The sequence below is a fragment of the Neovison vison genome, chromosome 1 (genome assembly GCF_020171115.1).
Source record: "Neovison vison isolate M4711 chromosome 1, ASM_NN_V1, whole genome shotgun sequence".
Taxonomy (NCBI): domain Eukaryota; kingdom Metazoa; phylum Chordata; class Mammalia; order Carnivora; family Mustelidae; genus Neogale; species Neogale vison.
In genome coordinates, this window is record NC_058091.1 from 112,399,374 (window position 1) to 112,423,217 (window position 23,844).

The 23,844-nt window shown below is 36.4% G+C and overlaps 1 protein-coding gene across 2 annotated transcripts in view; it reads left to right on the forward strand.

The window, feature by feature from the left end:
- Positions 1 to 23,844, forward strand: part of SMAP1 (small ArfGAP 1) — a 164,974-nt gene that overhangs the window by 136,789 nt on the left and 4,341 nt on the right. For both annotated transcript variants that reach the window (XM_044254012.1, XM_044254020.1), the window contains 2 exons: positions 3,794 to 3,884; positions 18,444 to 18,571. In XM_044254012.1, coding sequence (XP_044109947.1) covers positions 3,794 to 3,884; positions 18,444 to 18,571 — 219 coding nt within the window. The remainder of the gene's footprint in view (positions 1 to 3,793; positions 3,885 to 18,443; positions 18,572 to 23,844) is intronic.

Sequence of the window (23,844 nt, forward strand, 5' to 3'; positions counted from 1 at the left end):
AAGACTAGGAAAGTAAGGGCGCCTGGGTGGCTCAGTGGGTTAAGCCGCTGCCTTCGGCTCAGGTCATGATCTCGGGATCCTGGGATCGAGTCCCGCATCAGGCTCTCTGCTTGGCAGGGAGCCTGCTTCCCTCTCTCTCTCTCTGCCTGCCTCTTGGTCGGCTTCTGATTTCTCTCTGTCAAATAAATTAAAAAAAAAAAAGACTAGGAAAGTAAATGCTTTATTTCTGTCATTTTACACAAAGATCTGTAAAAATAATTGTAAGTGTAAATGAATTAATTTTTAGTTATTAGAAGGTCACAGAAATTGAATAGAAAATTAATATCTTTTATGGATATTTAAGTTCTGAAAGATTAAATATTATTCTGGCTAGAATTTCAAGATTTCCTACTTATATAGTTTGTTGCTTTAGTGTATCTGTCCTTGAATTTTCTCTTTAATGGATTTCAAAATAAAATTATTGAGGTTAATTTCTTCAGTTTTCTTTTACGAACAGAGTATCATCTCAATTCAATCTTTGTAGCTCTCACTAATGTATATAAGGTAGTACTTGGATTACTATGAATATATGAAAGAGTGATCTCTAAAATTATCTCTCCCACACATCAGTGTGTTTGTGATACTGCCTCACCTCAGCAAGATTTGAGGATGAAGAGATACAAGGTAGCTTTTAAAGTGATCAGCTCTTACTTTCTTAATTAGTGAGACAACCTATAAAATGCCAACTCTAAGAGTAATTCATGTCTGAGTTGTTGAAATCCATCTCGAATAGCCACTTGTTTTTGGAGTAGTTTGTAAGGTTTATGCCATAGATGTTCTTCACTCATATGGGATAATCCACTGTAAGGAGCAAAGGAGCAGACTATATTCAGAGCAGTGTTTCTCAACCTGTGATGATGGTAAGAAATACAGATTATTTTATGATCCAGCCCGCATATGCTCACATGTGTGCACAAATATGCAAAACAATTCATGCATACTTACCTTTACTTTGTACAGTACATTGTATTCTATTTCATTTTTTTAATGTGAAAAAAATTTTTCATTTTTTAATGAGGGAAAAAAAAATTCTAAGTGTTACCCAAAAATCAGATTTCAAAACTGAGTAGTAGGCCATGTCTGCTGTTTGATAAACTATGTTTAAGATATGTCCCTTATTCTTACCTTTAAGTTTTTCTTTACCTTGCACCACTGTACACATGTTCTATATTATATAGTTTTCTGTGGAGATGGTTGATAAACACCTATTTAAACTATGATGCAGTTGCAATCTAAAGAAGAAGAGAAACTCTCGGAACCCATATAGATGTGTGGCATCTGGAAGGAAAGATATTTTCTGGACTGCAGTTGTTCTGAGCATGGGAGTCCGGATTACCAGAGGAGCTTTTATTTGTTTGATTTGGCTTTTTCTTCCCTTTGCAAACAATGGGTAATTTTATACTTAAAATATTTTAACCCACTGAGCCACCCAGGCGCCCCTTATACTTAGAAATATTTTAAAAGGTAGTTCTAATTTAGTGGGAAAATAACTCATAAACCAGAATTTGAATTTTTACAAAGAAGTCATTTTGTCCTGAGGAGATTTCAGATTATTATAATGCAGAAAGTAAATAGGAAGGAATTCCTTACAAGTTTATTCCATGCTTCTTTTGCAGGAAAAACGTTTCAGTAAAATATATCAAGAAAGAGTTTTAAATTGAGGGACAGAAAATAAGCTTTAGTTACTCTTCCCTATTTAGCAATGATATCTGAGCCTGAGTTAATTTGCAAAGTGAATGAGTTTGGTCCGATTATATAAGTTTATTTTCAACTTTAAGGCTTTCTGATTTTAAGTTAAATCTGGAATTCGATTTTTAAATGCCTACTAGGCATAAGACACTTACATCTTAACATTTAGAATGTTATAGACAAGGGTATGAGTTAAGATCAATGAAGACCTGTTTGAGGAAGCTGCTAGAATCCTGCTCAGTTGTTATTTGAAGTTTGTGTGCTTTGTGTCCACTGAATTCTCAGATTCTCTTGGAGAGTTGAGTGCTTATGCACCAATACAGACTGTCCAGGAAAAAGGAAGGAGGGAAGTTCTAAGTGTTTTAAGTATTTAGTTGGAATTGACCCCATGGTTACTATAGATTGTGCTTTCTTTGAAATTATTTTGCTATAACCAAAGTAAGTCTTACCTCTTTTGGGGGTGAAAAATAAAATAAAATGTGAAATAGATTATGTTAAACTTCTGAGAATTATGTATTGTTATAGGCTGATAATTCTGTATTTGAGAAGGTTATTAAAGAATTAATATCCGTGATGGTAGATTAATTAAATAAATAATATAATAAGTAATTTTGAGGGAGATAGTTGTGAGTAAAAAATTAAGAGTAAATAGTAAAAAGTTAAGAGTAAATACATGTTCTTAGAAATTATGTGTCTGTATAGCTAACAGAAATGTCCTTCTATAACAACAAAGTTACGAACTTTTTAGATAGTTGTAGAAGAAATGATCTTGTGGTAATAGTTTGAGAAATGAATGTGAGTGAATGAATGTTTTATTTTCTTGGTCTAAGAGAAGTAGGCTATATATTTAATGGAATACTATTCAGCTGTAAAATAGAATGAAATACTACCATTTGTGATAACTTGGATGCGCCTGGAGGGCATTATGCCAAGAGTAATAAGTCAGATAAGTCAGACAGAGAAAAGCAAGAGTAATAAGTCAGATAAGTCAGAGAAAAGCAACTGCCATATGATCTTACTTACACATAGAGTAAAACAAACAAACAGAAAACTTCCAAACAAACAAAAACAAATTTAAAAAAACAACTTCAGGGTTACAGAGAGCAGATGGGTGTTGCCAGAGGCAGGGGTGGGGGTGGGAGGTGGGCTAATGGGTGAAGGGGGATTAAAAGATACAAACTTCCAGTTATAAAATGAATAATCCTAGGAGTGTAATGTACAGCATAGTAACTATAGTTAATAATACTGTCTTGTATATTTAAAATTTGCTAAGACAAGCCTTAAAAGTTTTCACCATTAGAAGAAAAATTCCATTACTATGTGTGGTGATGTTAATTATATTTACTGTGTGGTGATGATTTTACAATGTATACAAATACAGAATTATTATGCCTTGCGTGTGAAGCTAATATAATGTTATATGCCAATTATATCTACATAAAAAAGTGAAAAGAGAGGTAGGCTTTTGAGTTGATGATCCAGTGGATCATCCTGTCCTACAGAACATTTCTGTTTAAGTGAGAAAAAGTTTAGAATGTATAACTGTGACTTGGGTTTCTTAGAACTAGAAGAACATTATATTTAAAAATGTAACTGATCATGTAGACTTAGGAGGAAAACCTGTCAGGTAACATTTCATCAACATCTTCTTGGTGCAAAGGTGGCTTCCAGGTCAGCAGTGGATGAGGGAAGTAATGGCATGCTCCTAAAGGTTCGAAGGCCTCTCTGGCCTCCAGTTAACAGAGCATGTTAACAGTAGCTAGCAAATAATATGAAATGGAGTTCTTTTAAAAATTGTGATTTCATATGAAGGATTTAGATGATTAAAAACAATTGCATTAAGTGTGTATATTTACTGTTTTGGGATTCTGATATGTAAGGGTTATCATTTCAAGTTCAGTGATTATGCTTGTTTTTTATAAAGTAATAAATTCTTTGGGCTTCATTACACTATGCTTCATACACTTCATTACACTCCATCAAAATATGTGTAATTAATTGGGGCTTAAAAGGCTTGTTCAATTTATTTAAGAAAAATTAATTAATCTGATTCTTTCCTTTAAAGCTGCAGAAGAAAGAAGATCAGCAGTTGGAGCCCAAAAAAAGTACCAGCCCTAAAAAAGCTGCAGAACCCACTGTTGATCTTTTAGGACTAGGTAAGTAACAAAAAATACAAGTCGCCTTAAGAGTTATAAAATAATTAAAATCTTTACTTGAAATGATTATGTCTTTGTCATCAGTATGCCAAAAGATACCTGTTAACTGAATTTGAAAATGGTATGATTAGTGTGCTCAGTTCCCACAAAAAGGGAAGTCTTTAATAAGGGAGCTGGTGTCTGCCAGCACTGTCTCCACTGAAATATAAGTAATGACTTCCTTAGGGAAAAGAAGAGATATCAAAGTAATCTTCAGAGACCTAGTAGACTGACATTTCAACATTTAAAATTAAGAGTAGATTTCTTTTTCTCTTCTCTCCCTCCCGCCCTCTTACCCTACTTCTCTTTCTTTAGTTTTGTTGGGGGGGATTCCCTTAGCAAAATAATTATGGGGTAGACTTACTGAAATTTGTGCTGATTTAAAACAAAATTTAATTTTTGTTAATTGAAGCAATGCGCGTTACACTTAGGTCTAGTGGCTAAATTCATTTCATTTATTTGGTGACAATAGGAAGTGCTCATTTTAATTTAATGTATTTATTCTTATGGCTGACAGATATATGTTGTCTGCTTGGTAAATAAACAAGCTTCCATTCAAGGAATATTTATATGTGCTTATCTACAAATACTGTCAGCTCTTTTTATATCTTTCTTCTCTTCCTACAAAAACAGCTTTAAATAAATGGTTATTTTTTTGATAATATTTGAGCCTTTAGTAATTAATATAAATGGGTTTTTTTTGTTGGTTGTTTGTTTTTAGTTTGGAGAAGGATTAACGGGAAAAAATGAAAGATACTTAAAGTTGAACTTCATTTACTGCTTTTCTAAAAATTGATATTTATTCTTATTGATTATATTGTTTTCTGTTTTAAGAATTATAGTTGACCTTTTTATTCATTTCTTAGGTAACTGGTAAATTATGGAAATATATCCCTGTAGATAAAAACTTTTTGTGGTGGTGAAAATAAATATATGTAACTGTATAAGTTAAAATAAATATATATAACTGTAATTTTGAAAATAGGGCTTTAGTCCAGGGGCTCTGAAATAATTATGTTGAATTCTAGTTCATATAATTTCTTTATTTTATTTTCTATAAATGACAGAAAAGAAAAAAAGACTTAATACCAAATCTTACTAAAACTATATGAATGTTTATCTTCACTGTAGCATTTCCTTTCCAGTCTAAGTGTCTGGTTTATTACTTTATAACTTAGAAGTATATAATATAAACAAGACCTCTTATCCCACAGATTCATTCACTGATTTGACAAATACTGATTAAGTGTCTACCATGTTTCCAGGTGCCATTGTAGGCAGTAGGGAAGTAGCTGTGAAAGGAAACAGATACCAAAGTACCTGACCTTTTGGAGCTTTCATTCTATCTGGGGAAATAGTAAATAACACTTCAGGTATATTATGAGTCATACATAGTAGGTGCTGTATGTAAAGTAAAGTTAAGTAGTTGTAATTTTAAGTTGGGTGGCCAGGGCATGGAAGGTACTCACTGAGTATTGCTGGAGCAAAGACCTGAAGAAGTTGTGGTTATCTGGATGTGTGGGGCAGAACATTCGAACCAGAGAGAATAGCAAGTGCAAAGGCTCTGCAGTAGCGGCTTACTTGATGTGTGCAAGAACCAGCAAGGATGACTATGTAGCCAGAGTGGAATGATCTCTGGGAAGGGTCGTGACAGAGGAGGGGAGTGTGCCAGGTGAGGAGAGAGGCAGGTAGATTGAATAGCTTTTACTATGGCTTTTACTCTGAGTGTCCTGGAAATACAGTGGAGAGATTTGAGCAAAAATGTACATGAACTGACTTTCATTTTTAAAGAATTATTGTAGCTACTCTGTTAAGAATAAATTGTAGCAGGGCAAGGCTGGATGCAGGGAGACCCAGAAGGAAACTGTTAGAATAATACAGGTAAGAGATGACAGTGGCTTAAAGTCCGTGGTGTCATTGGAGGTTAACAGAAGTCATCAGGTTCTGGATATATTTTGAAGGTGGAACCAATAGGATTTGCTGACCAACTAAAATTATAGAATGTTTACCTTTGACTGTAGAACAGGCAAATCTGCTGGTTAAGGACATGAAAATTACTCTAACAATGTCTTAACTAGCCAGTGGGATCTAGTAAACCAATGGGGTGGCTGGCCTTAAATACTACGCTCTTGCTGCCTCAATGTTGTGTAGTAATAACCACCAGAGCTCAGCAGCTCACAACAGTACACATCTCTTGTTCTTACTCTCCTCTGTGGTCAGCTGGGGCATCTCTGCTAGAACTTTTGATATGTTTCCTACTTTCCAAATGATTGCTGGGGGCTGCTTTCCAACTGTTGCACTGTCGCATAGAGTGTCTCCATTTTTCAAGATCCTGTAAGTGTTTCCCTGTCCTCCGCCACCCACCATCCAAGCCAGTACCACAGATTTTAGGATTTGGTGATGGCAGCACCCCTCTTCTGGTATCACTTTCTGTGATAGCTGCCCATGTTACACAGCGTTGGAGCAAACAACTCCAAAATCTCCTTGGCTCGTAGCAGTTAACATTTTCTCTCACTCATAGTCTCTGGCTTTCCTGACACAGCTTTCTTTTTGAAAGTGGGAGAGCTTCGGGGAACAGTGTATTTAGGGGAGAACCAAGGTTCATTTAGGATAGGAAAGTGAAAAGAATATTTGAAGATAAGGATATATAGGGGATTTTGCTGGTGACTACCGGTTTTAGATCATGTACTGGGAGAGTTCCAAAAATGGCAGGGATAGGAACTAATATCAGAAAGAGGGTTATTTTGCTGATGAAGTTTTAGCAGCAGGAGTTGGGGGTTATCTTACCTAGAGTACGTACAACTCTTCACTCTTGCTGGTTTATCAACATCTTAAGTTGTTTTTAAAAATCTTTTCAGACTTTTTTTTAAAGCTCTACAAATCATGACATTTAATGAGTTTCTGAAAGTCCACGAGACCACAGAGAATCAGAGGTCCCTTCCAGCTCAAAACAAACAGTGATCCTAAATCAGAATTGATTATTGGTATCTACTTTGGGCAGCAGTTTGTTTGTTTTTCTGTTTCCCAAAGTAAGCACTCTCCCCTAAGTGGGCTCTGGTTTTCCCCTGTAAATTGAAACATGGTACAGTGTAGGGAGCGGGGGCCCTGAAGTATGATTTATAGTCATGCAAAGATGACAGTATACCCCCATGTGACTAAGACTGGAACAGGTGTTAACTTAAAATAAAGTGTTTGCAGAAAATACAGAGAAAACCCTCACCATAGTTTAGTTACATGACCACAGAGGGTCTGTGAATCCTAAAGTTTACTGTTTGTATTTGGGATCACTTTTTTTTTTTAAGATTTTATTTATTTATTTGGCAGACAGATTACAAGTAGGCAGAGAGGCAGGTAGAGAGAGAGGAGGAAGCAGGCTCCCCGTGAAGCAGAGAGCCCAATGTGGGGCTTGATCCCAGGACCCTGGGATCATGACCCGAGCCGAAGGCAGAGGCTTTAAACCACTGAGCAACCCAGGCTCCCCTAGGATCACTTTTAATCTCATAATGCTGTAACCATTAAGATAATTTTTAGTAATTTGATCTTCCCTTTAAATGGCACTTTGGTGAGTCCATGGTCTTTTTTTTTCAACTTACTGACTCAGGCTTAACCAATTTTCTTCAGCTCACCTTTCCTGATCTACTCCCCATCCCAAGGTCAAACATAAAATGCTCTCCGTATGCTTTTTAGCAAGGGTCCGCAAGATTTTTATGGAAAAGGCCAAATACTTTGGCTTTGCAAGGTACATGGTATCTGCAACTACTTAACTCTCCCATTGTAAAAGCACATGCATAAGCAATTGAGCATGGCTGTGTTCGCAAAATATTTGTAAAAAGGCAGTGGACTATAGTTTGCTGACATCTGCCTTACATTCCCAATTTACCTATAAGAACTGCTTCATATTTAGGTATTAATTAGAGTCTGAAGCCTGTAAATATGTGACTTATTCAGTGTTTTGCTCTCTAATGCCGGAAGTGGGGGCAGATACTTGGTTATTACCTGTCCTTTAATCTTAGAAATAACCCAACGTGTTAGGCATTCCTCTTCACTAAGGGCCAGACTGAAAATCCCTGAGTCAGACTCCAGACTCAGATACATCTTGACTTGACTGTATACCTGCTGTTAGAAGAGAATTAAAATCAGTTTCTAGGGCATGGTTAAGGGGTGGTCTTCATGGTCCCTACTTGTGTAGTTATTCTGGCACTGGGCATTATGCTGTTACACTGGTCTCCATTTTGTTGTTGTTATTGTTGTTGATTGTTGCTTAGTTTTTACATGATAAAAACTGACAGCTTAGCAGTTGGTTAGGATAACCCTCCCAGACTAATACTTTCATCTAGTAGTGCTATTTGCTTTTTCTTTTCTTTTCTTTTCTTTTTCTCTTTCTTTCTTTTTCTTTTTTTTTTTTTTAACGTTTTTTAGTAGAAAACCCCATTTGAGAATTGCTTCAGGGCTGAGCAAATGCTTTAAGCATAAGGCTTGAGAAGAATCATAAATTGCTCATGTTAAACGTGACCTTACAGGTTTCAGTTCAATATGTCACCAAAGGTAGAAAGCCCTCCTGCAGGGTTTCTGTCTGTGGTTGTCCATTCACTGCAAGAACACCACAGCGTAACCTAGCTTCTTGCCAGGAGGCTTGACCGGCAGTCCTGCCAGGCACAGAGGGGTGTGTGTGGCTGGGGTGGACTGCAGAAAGTGTATGAGAGGATTATATCCTCAGTGCCCTAAAAGGCATTATACAAAGAATGGATATGATCTTGGTAATGAAAATCTAGCTCAGGGTATATTCAAGTGCTTAAATAATCATTTTTATGCTTACTCACTTTAATCTAGGGAAATTTCTGCCTAAACATTTCTTAAGTTCCTAAGTTTCATTTTAAATTATTTTAAATACTGAACTCTATAGAGGAAAGTAGGTAAAAAGGTTCCTTCAGTTTTTTCTCAAAGGAACATACAGCTTTAGGCAAGTTTTCAAGTTTTCTCATTGTTTGTGTTTCAGGAAATAAAAAGTTTTAACTTAACATCAGGACCTAGTTCAAATGCACTGACAATGCTAGTTAAATGTAGTTACCAGTATATAACCTACTTAATTTTCTAGTAACATACATTCCAGTTTTCTCTGATGAGAGAAATGAATACATTACCCTTTTTTTCTTTAGGTTTTTTTTGTTTTTAAAAGATTTTTTGGACAGAAACAAACTAAGGGATGAAACCCCCAAAGAAAGCATTTACTTTACTTTTAAAGCAGAAAATTCCTACAGGGAAACTTCTGTTTTTCAAAGTTCATAAGCTGTAGATGGAAACAAGTTTGCGAATGAGTGGACTAAATGCCAGACATAGCAGCAGTGGCCCTCAAAAACCACCGGCATCCTGTTGCATTGCCCAGATCAGCAGGATGTTTGTGTAGTTAGATAGACACCCATTTTTCCAAGGAGAGGGGCAAAGAGAAGAAATACTGTAGCATAAGTGCCCTAAATAATTTTGTAGTCTGTTTTGTTTTTCTGATACAGTTTTAAACCTAGTGAAGAATTCATTGCTTCTTTGCCCTGGTGGCTTTCAAGAGATTATACCTACAATTATAATTCCTCAATTTGACTATCAGGTGTCCTGATGTTTTTTTGGAATGTATAATCTTGGGTGGAGACCGTTCAGCCTCTAGTACATGAACACTGGTTCCATTCGCGAGATTGGGAAAATTTTCATGAAGGACTTGTTCCACTATATCTTCTAGACTTCTTTCTTTCTCCTCCCATTCAGGGATTCCAATAATTCTGACATTGGAACACTTCATGGCATCATTTATTTCCCTGATTCTGTTTTCGTGGTTTCTAAGCTGTTTGTTCCAGGCTTCCTCCTGATCCTCTCTCTCTCTGTTTGTCCTCCAGATCACTAATTCTATCTTCTGTCTCAGTTACCCTAGCTTTGAGAGAGTTTAGATTAGATTGGAACTCATTGAGAGCATTGTGAGCCTCCTCCCTGGTAGCTTTAAGCTCCGCCCTAACATTGAACATTCTGTCTGGTCAGAAGAGTATGTTAGTGAACTATTGTAAACTCTTATATTACCCTTTCAAAAAGGAGGAACTGGTTTTACTTCTGTATAAGCACACCTGTGGAGGAAAGAAAATGCAGGTAGATGAATATATTGCTGTTAGAGAACTGGCAATAGGCAGATTCTTGCAAGTGGTCCTGACTCCATGCTGAGGAGAAGTGGCACAAGGCACAAGGGTGACCTTGTGCCATAAGAAAACAGCACTGAATTTAGAGGCAGGAACCTGTAGTTTATGTGGGCTCTAGTGATTTCATCTGGGGAATGGAAATAAAAACCCAGGGTTGATGGCCAAATCTAAATGATTAAATAAATAAATAAATGTGAGGCATACAGCACAGTAACTTGCACACAAGCCTTTACTGAGATTGTAGCCTGAATATTGGGTCAGAAGAGAGGAGTAGGAGATAGCTCAGGCCTTTGAAGGGATGTGGAGAAGAGGGAGTCAAATTATGCTGTATAACCTCCAGACTGTTGTCATACAGCATGGTCTTTGGGTAATAGAGGGTTTGTAGGTCCCTTAAAAGCACTGAGGAAATCTGGTGGCCTCAAATTGAGTCTGTCACCATGTTTTTAAACATTTAGAAAGAAATTTGTTTTATACAATTTGGTTTTATATGTATGTATTTCTTGTCTTCTGAGGCTCTAAAATGGTACAGAAATCTACAGACACATATTTATTTATTTAAACAGTTCAACGACATTTACTCCTTAAAGCACTTTTCAGACAGCAGCTCTAAATCGATGTGTGTGGATCTCCTGAAAGATGGACAACACTGCAGGGCTTGCTGCACAGCACTGTAGTCCCCACTCATAAAGGGGTCCCTTCCTCCAGAGTTGGCCTGAGTGTGGGGATGGGTAGCATGCATGGAGGGGCTCAAAAGAGAGAACAAATAGAATGAGAGGATTAAGGTCATCTTTTAAGGCCACTTCAGTCATTTTACTAAAGTAGCCTAAATATTACATTTTTAGTTTATTGACTAAAAAATAAAAACAAATAGCTCCATTTAACTCTCAGGCACCTATTTCTTTCTTTCTTTCTTTTTTAAAAGCATTTGAAGAGAATTTGAAGCTTGAAAATGCTTTAATATGCATCAAATGGACATTTGTGACTTGAATCTACGAAGTAACACACATGGTTTATTTCATTCCATAAAGCAATTCATGTGTTTTAATACAAAGAAATTCCAAATAACACTTTTATTAGGGAAAGAGCTTTAGATGGTTTTTTGTGTAGAAAATAAAAAGGGTTCTTTGAGTAACATGAAAATGTATAAAGCTTTAAGAAGTTTTGCCATGAAGGAGAACATTACTACATCTCATGGAAGCAGCCTTTTTTAATCAGTACAGTTTCCACTTAAACTCATTCCTTCTTAGGATGACACCTCAGTAGTTACTGATGAAGAATTAGACTTGGCAGTGTTCGTTGTAGCAAGGGGGTACTCATGCTTAGTCAAAAACGGTAATGAAAAACATAACATCCACTTACTTATCATATTCTTATCTGCCTTAAACTAGATTAGTAATACATAAAATCTCATGTTGCTCTTTGACATCTTTTATTATTTGTACAAATAGATTATGACCTGCTAATGCATCTGACACTCAAGTAAAGGAATAATTCAATTAATATTTATGGAGTGCCAGCAGAGTTCGTGGAACTCTAGTAAATACCAGAAAATGGAGCTTTTGTGTGTGTGTAGTAATATGAGTTAGGGATGAGATTGCAGTCTGGAAACTGGAGGATAGAGAATTATTGCTGAGAGAAGAGTGGGATTATGTAAGAGAATTGGTTGAGAGAATTCAGTTTGAAATATGGAACAGTGCTAAAATTCCCAACTTAAATTTTATCTTCCTCAAATCAAAGGTTAATTTTCTTGCTGCTGCTGGTCAGAGGAGGACCAAAGAAGTTTTTTGTTTGTTTGTTTGCTTGTTTGTTTGGTTTTGTCCTGTGGAAATTTATTTCAAGTAAGATCTAATGTGTTTATTACTTCTCAGATAACCAGTTACTCAGTAAACATGTCTCCTAGTGCCTTAGCACCTTTGTAAGGCATCTTATGACTTAAAACCCATCTGCATCTTATTGAGCAACAGCTCTGGAGTACTACCTGTCAGGTGCTGTGATAGCACGCTTGGAACAGATCTGTAGGTGAGCAGAGCAAGATGTGCTTCTGGCTCACAAGGTGTAACAGTTGGTGGAAGAGACTTACCTGTGCATGACTAGTTGTGCATGGTGCTGTGGCAGCAGGGATCCACTGGCGTGTGGACAGAGAGACTCTGGTGGACATATTTCTGCTTTGGAGAGATAATTCCAGCCTCAATGTCATTGAACTGGAGAGAGGAAGCCCCAGGAGGGGGCTTTGTATCAAGCATCAAATTTAGAAGGTGGCTCTACTCTCTTCCTGGTAAGACAAGAGGGCATGGACAAGGGCTGTGGGCTATAAACACGGTGCCAGAGTACAGTAATGAGGCCTGTGGCATATTGGGGCTGTCTGTCAATCTAAGTGTATTCAGATGCCATTAAAAACTAAAAATGATGGGTGCCTAGGTAGCTTAGTCAGTTAAGCGTCCGACTCTTGATTTCGGCTCAGGTCGGGATATTGGGGTCATGGGATGGGGCCCCACACCTGGCTCCATGCTCAGTGCAGAGTCCGCTTGTCGTCTTCTGCTTCTTCCCCCCTACCTCTCCCTCTCAAATAAATAAATAAATAAATAAAATCTTCTTTTTAAAAAGACTCTATAAATGAAAATATTGAGGTACTTGGGAAGGCCACCACTTTGCAGCCCCTGGATTTGGGGTGGAAAAATCAGTAGGACTGGCTGACCAGATGTGAGTGATGAGTCTATAATGAAAGTGGTATTGGGTCTTCTGGATTTGGGAGTCATCAGTTGCCTTAGAAGAGAGCTCAGGTCAAGTACTGTGCCTGGGCGGGGTAGTAGTAAAGCCAACCCTACCCTCCATGTGGTTTTATTAGAGACATAGGGCAACTTCCACTTAACTGTTTTAACCCTAGATGGGAAAATGTTTCTGCCAGGGTGCTCCAGAAAAAGCTTCTCAAACTGGTTATGGCACTTGAGTTTTCTAGTACACCACCAGACTTCTGTTGAAATCCTAGATATAATGTGTAAAATTCTCTAAAGGTGATATGATTGAAGTCAGATACTTTATGTAAGGTAATGATGAAAGTACCTGGCATTTTTGGTTTTTTACCCTTACTCTTTTGGATTATTGGTGTTAGGTAAGTTCTGGTATAGCCACAGTTAATAGAATCAGCAGTCTTATTCACCATATTTAGGATTTCTAGAAGACAGAGACTGGCCTTCATGACTTTGTCATATTTGAAATGTTACCTTCTTTCTGGGCATCTATCAGTGTCATGATGCAAAGTAGGCCGGTAAACGCATGCTGGGCATGCCTTATGTTCATGTGAGATGTTAGCACTGATTTTAACAACTTTTTTTTTTCTTTAGCTCAAAACATTTTAACATTTCCTTGTAAATTTATGGTATGTGTGCAATTTAAAGCAGTCATCTACAGACTCAGTTTTCAGATAAAACACTGGTTTGAAACCTTAAGGTAACATTGAAAGAAAATAGTTACCCACAGGCAGCTAACTCTAGGCTTGATCCCTTGCCTTTAAGATTGAAATTCCTTCTTCATTTTACTGCATTGTCCTAATTTCTTCAGTTTGCTCATTGCCTTTTCAAGGGGTCCTTTGTGCTTCATTATCGTTCTTTATGATGTTGTCCTCAGCTAAATTTCTTCCATTTGCCTTGGGCTTTTCTTGTACTCTGGATCTCCCATTATTTTTATTGTCCACCAACTCCTGTTTCTGCATACTGATGAAAGGGGGCTGCTCCCTCCTCCTGCTGCTGGCTGCTCCCACCACCATTCTGTAGCTGAGGAAGGAGCACAGCACTCACACCGAGGTGCATGTCTGTGGTGAATTCTGATTAGTTTGCACAGACATCCACTTCTCCGTTGCTTTTGTGGCCTCTGAGCTTTTATTCAGTCAGCAAATACTGAGCTGTTAGTGGACCCTTGATCAAAAGGATTCATTGAACTCACTGTGGTATGTAAATACTCTGTTGACCGGGGGCTGACTATACCCCACGCTTGCTTCCCTCAGCCCAGTTTGCTCATTGATGAGCCACATCCACCTGTGTCTTTCCTCAGAAATTGAGAAGATACTAGGCTTGGTAGGACAGTGGAATGGAGAGATGAAGAGGAACTGTGCATGTGGTGCTGAATGGTTTTTGAGCCTTTGGTATCACTGCTGCTCTTAGTGCAAATAACTATAAACTACTTAAAAGTTGGCTTTTAAATTTCAGAATTTTAAATGATGTCTTTATAATTAGGTACAGTTTTAATTACATGATTTCTGATAAAATGTGGTTTAAAGTAAAGAGCACTCACTAACCTAGGGGCCAGAAGACTCCATTCTAGTGCACATTTTGCTATTTAAATAGGGAAGTGACATTGAACATGTCTTTTAATCTGTTGGTGCCCTGGTTTCTGTAACTGGAGACAGTGGAAGGGATGCCTTTCCCATCTTTCCTAGAGACAAAAATGATAACCTGTAAATATTATTTAAAAATGTCCAGGAAATATGATGTTTAAAATGATGATAATAACAGTCTTTAACTGTCTTTTTTAAATACTGAAAATCAAAAACACAACCTTCAAAATGAATTGAAACAATCCTTTATAAAGAAGGCTTTAGCACGCCAGGGTAGGAAGTCAAATTCACAAACATTAAAACCCATAGGGAAAAACCATTGAGAATTTGTATTTACTGATTATACAAGGCTAAGTCTTTGTTTAGGTTAAAGATTGTTTTTCAACAGTTCTGTGAATGCTTAGCTTTTGTAGTAATAAAAATTGATGGGGGTAAAATCCGTCATTTTTAGGGAATTTTATGAGGAGAAAACCAGGGTAAAGAGAAAAGAAGACAGATGTGTTGTAGATGTGAAAGCAGAGAAGAGTCACCATGTCTGTCATGAGGTTGGATTGGAAATCTTGGTAAGACCTGGGAGAAGGTTCCTCATCTTGGGTTTTTGGAATTAAAACAGTACCTTCCTTAATCACTTGGAAACAGTGGCAACCTTGCCATTAAGATCAGTATTCCTAAGGAAGTGCTTCATCTACCTCATTCTAAAGGATTCCATGGTTCCTTGGACTTAATATGAGTTGACTTTCATGGCAGCTCCACTGTGGTAGATGGGGTTTATGTGGAATGCCTTAATGAGATTTCAAAAAGTCAGATTTTAAATGCAAATATATTATTAATGGAATGAGAAAATGAAGCTGTTTACAGTGGTAGAACATGAAGCCATGTGAAGGAAGTGAGCTGTGAAGGCTTTATGTTAAGGACTGTGGATATTTACTGTTTCTGTAGTGGTCAGAGTCTGGAAACCCTAAATTAAGTAGTGAAGGACTGAATAAGTAAGTTAGTTTAAGCCCATGCAATATAGAATGCTGTCTACCCTTACCCACACATATACAATTTTATCTAAAGAAAATGACTTTTATATATACATTCTTAAGCATGTTTTTGCATTTGTTTCCAAGGCTATGCTCTAACTCTGTGACTGTGGACAAGTTTAATGGTTTTGTCATCTGCAAATGAGGATAATTAATAGTACCTCTCTCATAGCATCATTGTAAAGACTAAAGAAGTGCATGTGTTTGTGTATTTGTATTTTTTAGACTGGCACGAAACAAGCACTATACTGAGTGTTGGCTGTTATTTTTATTAGTCACACATATGAAGGGTGAAGGCTGTGAAGGATACATGAAGGGTCTGAAGGATAAGACTTCAAAAACAAAGTACTGTGTATTGTTTTATAGTTTAGATAATGTACTCCTAGATACTGAATAGAATTTAGATTTGAAAGTATAAATAAATATTCTTTTTTTTTTAAGATTTTATTTATTTATTTGATAGGCAGAGATCTCAAGTAGACAGAGAGAGAGAGGAGGAAGCAGGCTCCCTGCTGAGCAGAGAGCCCAATGCGGGGCTCAATCCCAGGTCCCTGAGATCATGACCTGAGCCGAAGGCAGAGGCTTTAACCCACTGAGCCACCCAGGCGCCCCATAAATAAATATTCTATGAATATTATGAAGTACAGTGTACTACTTAGAACAGACACAAGTTTCTGAAAGATGTATAGTTTATAAATAAAGTATGGAAACCGATCATTCACCTAGAGTAGGTGAACCTCTTGGTTCTCACACAGTGTATCCTGGGCTCATTGGTGCCTTAAAAACTAGATTGACATGACCTGTGGTAAAAATCAATTAATGACATTTTCTCTATTCACCAAAAAAAAAAGATAATATTTTCTCATTTGTAAGGTACTTTTTTTCATAAATTTGTCCTACTTATTAGTGTTGGCTATTACTTGAGAAGCAGAGAATTTTAACTGAAAACTAGAAATACATTTGTAAAAAACTAGAAACACAAGTTTATACTCAATTTGTCAGGTTTTTGCTTTTTTTTTACCATTGTCCTCTTCATCATAGTCTGTTTTACGGGACATGTGCTTTTTTTGTGTGAATTTAAACTACATATATAAAATATAGTATTTTCTACTAATAAAATACTTCCTTATTCATATGATAGAATTAAACATGTCTGTTTGACGAGGTTGTTTCCCTGTCCCCAACTCTGTAGCATATGGGCACCATTGGCTCACATGTCCTTGTTACTTGAGCGTCTTTACTGAGCTGTTACAGATACCACAAATATGTTCCTTTAATTGTGTTTTTAATCTGGAATATCTTGTCATTCTAAAATAGTTTATTTCTGGTTCGTATTTATGTGATGTATTACACACAATGTTTAAGTGGAATGCGGAATGGACTGTAAATTTCATGTAAAACATGAAATAGCTCTTTCAAGAGGTCTGACTTCAAAACGAATGCTGCCATTTGTGGTTAGAAATGAAAAAAAATGCTTTCATGAGTCATATTTGAATTCTTTTGTGTCATATTTGTGTCTTAGCTTAAAATTCTATATAAATTGGTAATAATCTGTACATTGTTTTATTGCTTCACCTTTAAAAAGTGTCCGTAGTGCTTAATACAGATAGAAAATACATATATAGGAAAGACATTTTTTTGTGGTTATGATAATGTGACATCACTGAAAAATTAATCTTTTATGAATTTTACACTGTCTTTTCTAAGTTAAGGAGTAAAAAATACACAATTATGACCATTTATTCATTAAAATTAATGATAATCTGTGATTCACTGAAGCTTAAACAGGGACATAAAATATACCAGTTTCTGTAGTTATATTTCACAAAAGAGAAGAAACCTGTGAGTTTCCATGGGTTGTGGCAGAAAGACCCAGTATATGGTAGACCTTCCATTAAATTTGCCAAATATTTGAAGCCTGCCATGTGTAAGACATCCTGTTCAGTGTTGAAGAAATTTTGAACAATTACTGATTTATCTTTAAGGAGTGTGTAGTATATCAAAGAGAGATCAAATGAGATTGTCAATTGTTAAATTAGAAGCTCAATTAGGATGTAAGTCCCAAGAGGTTAGAATTGGGGTACTCTGAACTGTTATTTGGTTGTGGCCACAGTTAACTGTGTGAGGTGTCCCATTCCGTGGACTGTGATCTCAAACTCTCTCTACTCCAGTCCACTCCCAAGTCTCACCGCTTACATTTTGTAATCTGCACTCATGTAAAAAGGAGATAGAAAATTTTTTGAATGGAGAGTAAGTAGGAAGCTGATACAGGATGTTGTCATTGTCAGACTTCCTTCCCTAGTACAGTTGAGTGGCATGGTACTGCTATTGCTGAAGGTGGCCATTCTCAAGTAAAAAAGGGTTTAATTCAAAGTTTATGGATATTTCCTATAGAATCAGTTTACATAGTGTATGTTTGTTTTCTTTCTTTCTATGCAGTTTTTTCCCTTTTTTGTAACTTGAAAATTAAACATTTCGGACATTTTAAATACTCAAAATTAATTCCAGTGTAGGTAAACAATGTGAAGTGATGTCCATAATACACACATGTAGCATGTGCACATTTATGGAGAGACATTATTTGTAAGAACATGGTATCAAATGCCAGTTTAGCCAGTTATCTCAAAAGTAGTGTCTGTCTCATAACGTAATGGGGATTAAATGAGTTAATGTATGTACTCAGAACAGTGCCTGACACATATGGAAGCACCAGGATACAGAATAACATGAAGTGTAATACCAGTTGTTAAAATGGGATATATTAAACTTGGATATATTATACCTAGAAACCAGTGAGTAAAGAATATTTTGGGGAGAATAAAACTGGAAATCGTTTCTTTGGGAAAGAGGAGAGAGTATGGGGTAGAAGGGGGACATATATTTTGTTGCCAACTTTTGAACTTTTTTTTTTAAACCATGTATTTTTAAAATAATGCCATGTTTCAGGTAATTTAAGAGAATCTACTTTAAGATGAGACTGTATTCTTTTCAGATGGCCCTGCTGAGGCACCAGTGACCAATGGGAATGCAACCACAGTGCCATCCCTGAATGATGATCTAGACATCTTTGGACCAATGATTTCTAATCCCTTACCTGCAACTGTCGTACCCCCAGCTCAGGTATGTAGTAAGAATATGGTTTTATATGATTACTGCTTATTCCCTTTTTGAAAAGTCTCAAGGCTAATAATATATATGTTAATAAAAAATTTAAAAATTAATTTAAAAAAAGAAAAGAAAAGTCTCAAAATTTCAATTTTGAAAGAATTATCTCTGAGCAGTCTCTGATTTGAAAGCGTTGTTCTTTAGGCCAGGGGTTGGCAAATTAAGGCTGCAGCTCATTTTTGCAAATGAAGTTTTATTGAAACAGCCATTCCATTTGTTTATATATTGTCTGTGGCTGCTTTTACACTACAAAAGCAAGTTGAGTAGTTGCAACAGACAGTTGACCTACAAGCCCTAATTGGTTGCTGTTTCAAGTTTGCTGACTCTTGCTTTAGGCAAACAGTGATGTTTAGAGTGAACCAATGGGAAAACTCAGACTATTTCAACCTTACCTGAGATTAACAAGGTCACTTCAGAGGTTTTAAACTATGGAGTTTAAGTATTGATTACAAGCCAGTAGTTCTTTTTTTATGCTCTATTGAGCCATTCCCAAGATAGTGTTTAATTCTGGCTACAGGAAAACCAAGAATAAGAAATTCTAGCAAATTCAGTACTCATATTCTTTTTTAAGAAGATTAGTTGTTTTAAGTTAGTCTTAAAATCTTTTAACAAAAAAACAAAAAAAACCCATCTTTTTAAAAAGTTGAAGGATAATGGACACATAATATTTTTACTTTTTAAAATGATTTTTTAAAAAATTATTTAGGACAATATTAATGATCAGAGTATTTTTTTACATGTTGATGGGAAAAATTTTGAATTGTGTTCTTTACATGGAATTTTTTTGCCTTCATTCCTATTTTAAAATTGTAAATTGTTTAAACAATACTTTAAATTTTTCAGCTTTATTGAGGTATAACTGACAAATAAAATGGTAAATACTTAAAATGTTTATTTGATTAACACATCTGTTGCCTTACGTATTTACTTCTTTTTTCTTTTTGATGAAACCACTTTAGCACCCTTTTCACAAATTTCAGTTACTCAGTATAGTATAATTAACTGTGTCACATTATAGGTCCTCACAGCTTATTCATTGTATAACTGACTTTGTACCAACCTCCCTGTATTTCCTCTACTCCTGAGCTCTGGTAAATTACCATTTTGCTTTCTGCGAATTCAATTATTTATTTATTTTTTTATTTGATTCCACATGCAAGTGATCCCATGAAATATTTAGCTTTCTTTTAAGGTGAATATATGAACTTTTTAGGTATATAGGTTACTCTTAAGGATACAGTTAAGATTCTATTTTAAGTTTATACTTTATAAATGAACAACAGTTTGTTTTAGTACAGCATAATTTTTGAGGTAAAATATTTCCCTTTTCTCTGGAAAAACGGAGGCAAATGTATATTGTTTGGGTGGAAAGTTTTAATAAGAATCTATGTCTTATTGCTTATACTTTTGTTACACATATTTTGTTATTATGATAGTCATTGTATAATTACCAATAGAATTAAGCAAATAAATTTGAGGAATTAGTTTAAATTATCTTTATCAAATAATTTTTTATTTGATAAAAATTTATCAAAATTGTCTGCAGCATAAATGTTTATTTTCAGAAAAGATAGTGTTATTTTATGACTTTGCTCCTTCTCCCCTCCCCCAGCACATAAGAGGAACGGTGTTACCACTGTTACTTCAGTTAACATTAAGCATCTTGTGAATTTGTGCAGGTAGGGGTATTCATGTGGTGATAAAAGTTGTCTACTGCTAATGTTGTGTCTTCAAAAAGAAACATTTAGAATATTTGACAATTTGAGCATGAAAAGCAGTTTGTTTTGGTCTAGCATTCTAGTGAGGCTGTTTGATCTGCCAGACTTCTTTCGATTCCGCTGGACTACGAGCGAGAGTTCAGCGAGAGTTGCTTTCCAACAGCTTGGAGAATTAGACTCCACATCTGAGGCTTCAGTGTACTACTTCATGTATTCTTTTCAGTATCAAAGCAAGTAGAACAATGCAGACTTCTTTTAACTCTTAAGTATCACCGTGACAAGCAATATGGAGAGTAGCTCCTGCCTTTATGAGGGGTTGGTCTGACCTTCATGCTTTGTGCATTCTGCATCAATAACTAAGAGTAAGAGGACTGATGTTTTTAAATCACACCTAATTCTTTTTTTAGAGTATTGTTTTTGGACCAAAACTGTGCCAGTTGTGTTGAGCCTTATAAAATATTTGGGGAACAGAATTATCTTTCATCTGAACTACATGTAAAGGTTAAAACCCAGATATGTTTTCCAAATAATGTCTTTCAAGATGGGGAATGGGGAAGGGCAGGTTAAGTACACATTTTATACATACACTTCTGCTATGTAACTTACTAATTTTGGTGGGTTTCTGTCATGTAAAATTGATTGGACAGAAATAGGAATTACTCTGAACCCCTATAATTCTTTCAGAACTGATTTTATTCATAATTAATTTTTTTTTTTTTTTTTTTTTTTAAGATTTCCCACTCAGGGGTGCCTGAGTGGCTCAGTCAAGGTTGAGCATCTGACTTGGGCTTAGGTCATGATCTCGGGGTCCTAGGATCAGCCCCACAACTGCTTGTCCCTCTCCTTCTGCCCCCTCCCCCTGCTTGTGCTCTCTCAATTGAATAAATAAAATGTTAAAAAAAGAGAAAGAAAGAGAGAGAGAGAGATTCCCCACTCATGTGAAAATGAGATTTACCAGTTTGGCTGTGTAGTCTGAAGAGGGTTAGATATACTCAGCTGACCAGAATGTACATGCATTTTAGAGGTTCAGAGTCCCCAAAGGAGACTTGTAGAAGCCATCCCTTTCCTTCTATCTATAATATACATATACCAACAGTATCTTGACCTGCACAAGTGCTGTGCCCTCTCCTTGTATCAGCCCTCCTGACAGCCTGAGAGCCTCTGGTTAGGGATTCTGCAGCATCCCAAAGTGTAAATTGATAGGCAAGTGTTATTATTTTATTCTTGAGTTACACTGCTCTCAAATGGAGCACCAAAAAATAATAGTAGACATATGAGTGCTTGCTCCTCATGCTGTTTGGTTTGGCTCTTTTTAGACTGTGACCGTATTGAGTTAGATATTCTATTTTATCTACCCTCATCAGAAAAAAAATATATGTTTAGAGCATGTGAATATTAGGCTGCTCTAGGAGGAGACTGTGGTTTCATTTTCCACAGTTTCATTTGCCCACAGTTCAGAAGTATCAGAAGATATATCCTTCTGATGTATCGCCAGGTGATGACTAGTAGCTTCACAGTCTTCACAATGCCTCACTTGTCATTCATCTCACTTCATCTCATCACATAGGCATTTTAATCATCTCACATCATCACAGGAAGGGTGAGTGCAGTGTGTGTGTGTGTGTGTTTTTTTTTTTTTTAAGATTTCATTTGTTTATATTTGACAGAGAGATCACAAGTAGACAGGCAGGCAGAGTAAGGGAGAAGCAGGCTCCCCGATGAGCAGAGAGCCTGATGCGGGGCTCATTCCCAGGACCCTTGATGAGATCATGACCTGAGCCCAAGGCAGAGGCTTACCCCACTGAGCCACCCAGGCGCCCGAGTATGGTGTGTTTTGAGAGAGACCACATTCACATAACTTTTATTACAGTATATTGTTACAATTGTTCTATTTTATGGTTATTATTAATCTCTTACTGTGCCTAATTTCTAAATTAAACTATCAGAGGTAGGGATGTATAGGGGAAAAAAAACAGCATATATAAGTTTTGGTACTTTGTGGCCTCTGGTATCCATGGGGTACTTGGAATGTATGTTGGAAGGGGTGGAAATGGGGGAACTACTGGAATAGGTTTCCCGGCCATTTTGGATTTTGATCAGGTTCTTAGATTGAACAGAAACTAAACATGATGAAAAGATCAGTGAGATGGTTGCTTCATTACCTGACAGCATTAACAGTAAACAAACACTTTGTGCTTAACCCTGCCACAGAGTCCTTCTTGTGGTCATCAAGCATCTCTGTAAAGTAGGAAATCTTTATTATCTCCAAGTTCAGAGAAGTGAGACAATGGAGATTCAGTGACACTATAAGGATATGTTTTCTTTAGTAAGCAGTGGGATCAAAATTCTAATCCTGGCAGGCTCGCTCCAGAGCTCTTGCTTATAGCCTCTGTGAGCTTCTGTTGCATCATTGGTAGTTCAGATAATACTTTATTCAAGCATATTGTTTTATTTGATACTCCATTATGTCCAGTGCCTTACACATTTTAGATGTTTTGCAAAATTAAGTGGCTTTTCTGTTTCAAAATTTTTGCTTAATTTGTCATAATAAATTCAACATATTGATCTGTTTGAATTTCTGTATACGCCAAGATGGCAATTTTTTGCTAGGTTTTTTAGCCAAGCTATTAAATGTCTGAATTTTTAAAAAATTAAGACAAACATATGCATGATCTTTAACTTGTACCTACCACTCTCACTTTGTTCTATAATTTAAGGCTCTTACCCAGTTTTTACTGTTCTTAGAATTCTTTGAAACTCTTCATATTTAAAACAATTTCATGTAAACAAATGTGATTGAATATTTAATACCTGATTGAATATTTAAGATCATTATACAGCCACAGCTATAATAACCTCACTTCAATCTGTGTGCAGATATAGATTAAGTGAAAAAATTTTTTTGTATCTACATGTTTATTTTTGTGTTCCTTTGCTACTTGTCCGAAGGTGGGATTGAAGTTATGGTTGAGAGTTGAAGTTTTGCTGTGCTTCATTTCTGGATAGACTAGAAATATCCTAATGTTGTGGTTAAAGATGATCTAAGTTAGGTTTATAAAAATATCTTGATGCAGCTTTTGAAAAGCCTTTTCTTTTTTTCAAAGATGACAAGATCAGCCTTTGCAGGAACCTCTTGGAGTCTGCTGTCATTGCCAAGGGATACCAGTTTCTTGGAGTAGTGGTTGCCAAAGGGGATGCCCCAGTATCTCCCAGGAGTGGTGGTCCTCACAAGGCCATCACAACTTGTTGTTGAAGCCACTGTGGTCAGGATGTGATGGGCAAAAACTCAGTGTCAGTTTAGCAAGTAAACGCAGTTCATTGTGAAAGAGCTTCAGCCTACCTCTCTTACAGCAACAGATTCAAAATAGGAAATATTGTACTTTCCTCCTAGATGTTTTTGTGTGGGCTTGTGAATGAGTGGTCCCGTAATGTCACCATATTACTTTCTTCAATTAATTTCTAATTTCATTTAGATTTTAAGTAACAGATGAACTGTGTTTTAGCGTGCAG